Here is a 2,615-nt window from a genome sequence, read left to right on the forward strand (position 1 = left end):
AGGGAACCCAAAGCTTATGAGAGGCTGTGATAATAGAACATAAAACCTGAAGCCCCTTCACCCATCACAGCCTGGGCTTTGCCAACAGAGATGACAAAACAGTACAGCTATGCAGTGCCTGAGCTCAGTAAAGAGCCCGTAAGCAGAGCCCAGCCTGGACCAGGCTGCCCCAAAGCTGCCTCAATGGAGTATTGTTGTGGGAGCTCTTTCCGCTCCTTCAGCCAATAGCCGCAAACTCAGCGGCTACTGGCTGAAGAAGCAGAAGGAGCTCCCGCAACAGGGTATGAATTACCTTGACCTCTGTTTTGACAGGTACTATGTAGGGGACACTGCAAATGTCCTCTTTGAGAAATGGTTCTACTGCAAGGACCTTGGAACACAGTTGGCCCCCATCATCCAAGAGTAAGTCACCAGCTTGGGCCCACCCCTACTGTCGTTCAGCTTCGCAGTGCCCACTGACCTGGACCCGTCAGGTCTGAGAGTGAAAGGGAGTCTCCCAGCTCTGGGATGGGATGAGAAGCTCTGCAGGGTTGGAAGGGAAAGTATGATGGGTGATCAAGTCATGTGAGGGGCTATGAATGTGTCCTGGCTCCTGGGTGTGGTATATGCCTCACTGGCATGGTGACAGGAATGCGGCCATTCCCTACTGTCTGTTTGTCCCTGCAGGTTCTTCCGCTCTGAGCAGTACCGAACAGGAAAGCCTGACCCTGGTGAGGCCTCTGACAGCCACATTTTCTTTCCCTTTCTCCCTCCATCCTGCCCTGTAGGGAGTAGAGTGTCTTGACCAGGAGCCTCTTCCTGAGCCCTCTGTCCAGAACTTAAAGTTCTGAGCAAATGACACCAAGCAGCACCCTCCTGTGGCTGTTCAACCATTAGGCTGCACCTAAAACCCATATCTGCTATTGAGTTAGGGCTCCTGGGACCCGGCTGTCCTGGGGCTGGGCGCTGAGCCTGGAGGTCACTGCTTGTCACTGTTGTCCTTGGCACAGACCAGCTGCTCAAGGAGCCACCATTCCCGTTGAGTACACGATCCGTCATGGAGCCTATGTCACTGAAGGCATGGCTGAGTGGTCACTCCAGGGAGCTTCAGGCAGGCACATCCCTCAGCCTGTTTGGGGACACTTATGAGACCCAGGTAATACAGCTCAGGGCCCTCGGCATCTATTCATCTGGCACCTGGGAAGTGGGAAGTGTGTGTGTGTGTGTGTGTGTGTGTGTGTGTGTGTGTGTGTGTGTGTGTGACAGAGAGACAGAGAGGAGAGAGAGAGAGAGAGAGAGAGAGAGAGAGAGAGAGAGAGAGAGAGAGAGAGAGAGAGAAGCAAGAGAATAACCTTCCTGTTCCCTCTCTGTCTCAGAGAGTAACAGTGTTTCTGTGGCTGGATGTCTCTGATAGCTTCATGGTCCCTCAGACACTTCACTTTCAGAGTAGGAGGTTCTTCGCTTATTGCCAGCTTTCTGGGTGCCTGTCAATTACCTACCCCTGGGCTTTTGGCACATGGGATCTTGGAAGCTGAAGGGAAAGAGTTATTTGGCAGAGGACTGGGCAACAATGTGTAGCGACGATAAGAAGCTGACCTTTCCTCTACTATTGATGCTGCCTTAGGCTTCGGTAAGAACAAGACAGTTGCTATGGACAAATTAACTCATAGCTGCCAGTCATGGGACAGCTTATTATTTACTAGAGAGGCCACTGGAAGGATAAAGGAAAAAAATCAAGGAGGGCTCCTGGAGGAGGTGTTGTAGATATAGAATTTTTTAAATAAGAAAATTAGATTTATATATTTTATGTTTATGTGTGTTGGCCTACATGTATGAAAGCACATTGCTTGCCTGGTACCTGTGGAGGCCAGAAGAAGGTGTTGAACCCTCTGGAGTTGGAGGTACAGATGCTTATGACTGTGAGGGTCCTTTGAGAGAACAAGTGTTCTTAGTCACTGAGCCATATCTTCAGCCCCCAAGTAGAATTGCAAAGTGTAAAGGTTTGCAGGAGGAAGGAAGTGAGGCGGACGGAGCATTTGAGGGAGGAATGAAGGACTGAACAGTCTCACCCTGCAAGCAGCTGAGGCTAGTCAGAGCTAGCAGAGAGTCACTAACTCTTCCTGGAACTCTGCTGAGCTAGACTAAGGGAGGGGTCCTGTCCTAGAGACAGTGGGGCTTCACCCAGGTGTCAGTGAGGAGGCAAGGGTGGCATTTCACAGCTGTCGTCCTTCCTTCGTGAGGCTAGGTCAGAGGACATGATGTAACAGGGAGACCTACAAGGATGCTGGTAGTCCAGTGTGCAGTAACTTGCCAACGGCACAGCCTACATGGTAAGAAATAGTCACTCCGGGTCAGAAAGATGGCTCACTGCATAAAGGTGCTTGCTCTGCAATCCTGGCAACCTGGGTTTGATCATTGGAAGCCACAGAAAGGTGGGAAGAGAGAACCAATTTCGGTCATCCTCTGACCACCAATGCGTGTGTGCCCACACATACATACACACCATGTGCCCACACACACATACACCATGTGCCCACACATACACACCATGTGCCCACACATACACACACACCATGTGCCCACACATACACACCATGTGCCCACACACACACACACACCATGTGCCCACACACACA

General features: G+C 51.1%; 1 protein-coding gene across 1 annotated transcript in view; it reads left to right on the forward strand.

Annotated features, from left to right (window-relative positions):
* Haao (3-hydroxyanthranilate 3,4-dioxygenase) overlaps positions 1-2,615 on the forward strand; it is a 15,128-nt gene that overhangs the window by 10,042 nt on the left and 2,471 nt on the right. The window contains exons 5-7 of the mRNA XM_005360743.2: positions 313-402; positions 667-710; positions 990-1,135. Coding sequence (XP_005360800.1) covers positions 313-402; positions 667-710; positions 990-1,135 — 280 coding nt within the window. The remainder of the gene's footprint in view (positions 1-312; positions 403-666; positions 711-989; positions 1,136-2,615) is intronic.

Source organism: Microtus ochrogaster, linkage group LG3, assembly GCF_000317375.1.
Source record: "Microtus ochrogaster isolate Prairie Vole_2 linkage group LG3, MicOch1.0, whole genome shotgun sequence".
NCBI classification, from domain to species: Eukaryota; Metazoa; Chordata; class Mammalia; order Rodentia; family Cricetidae; genus Microtus; species Microtus ochrogaster.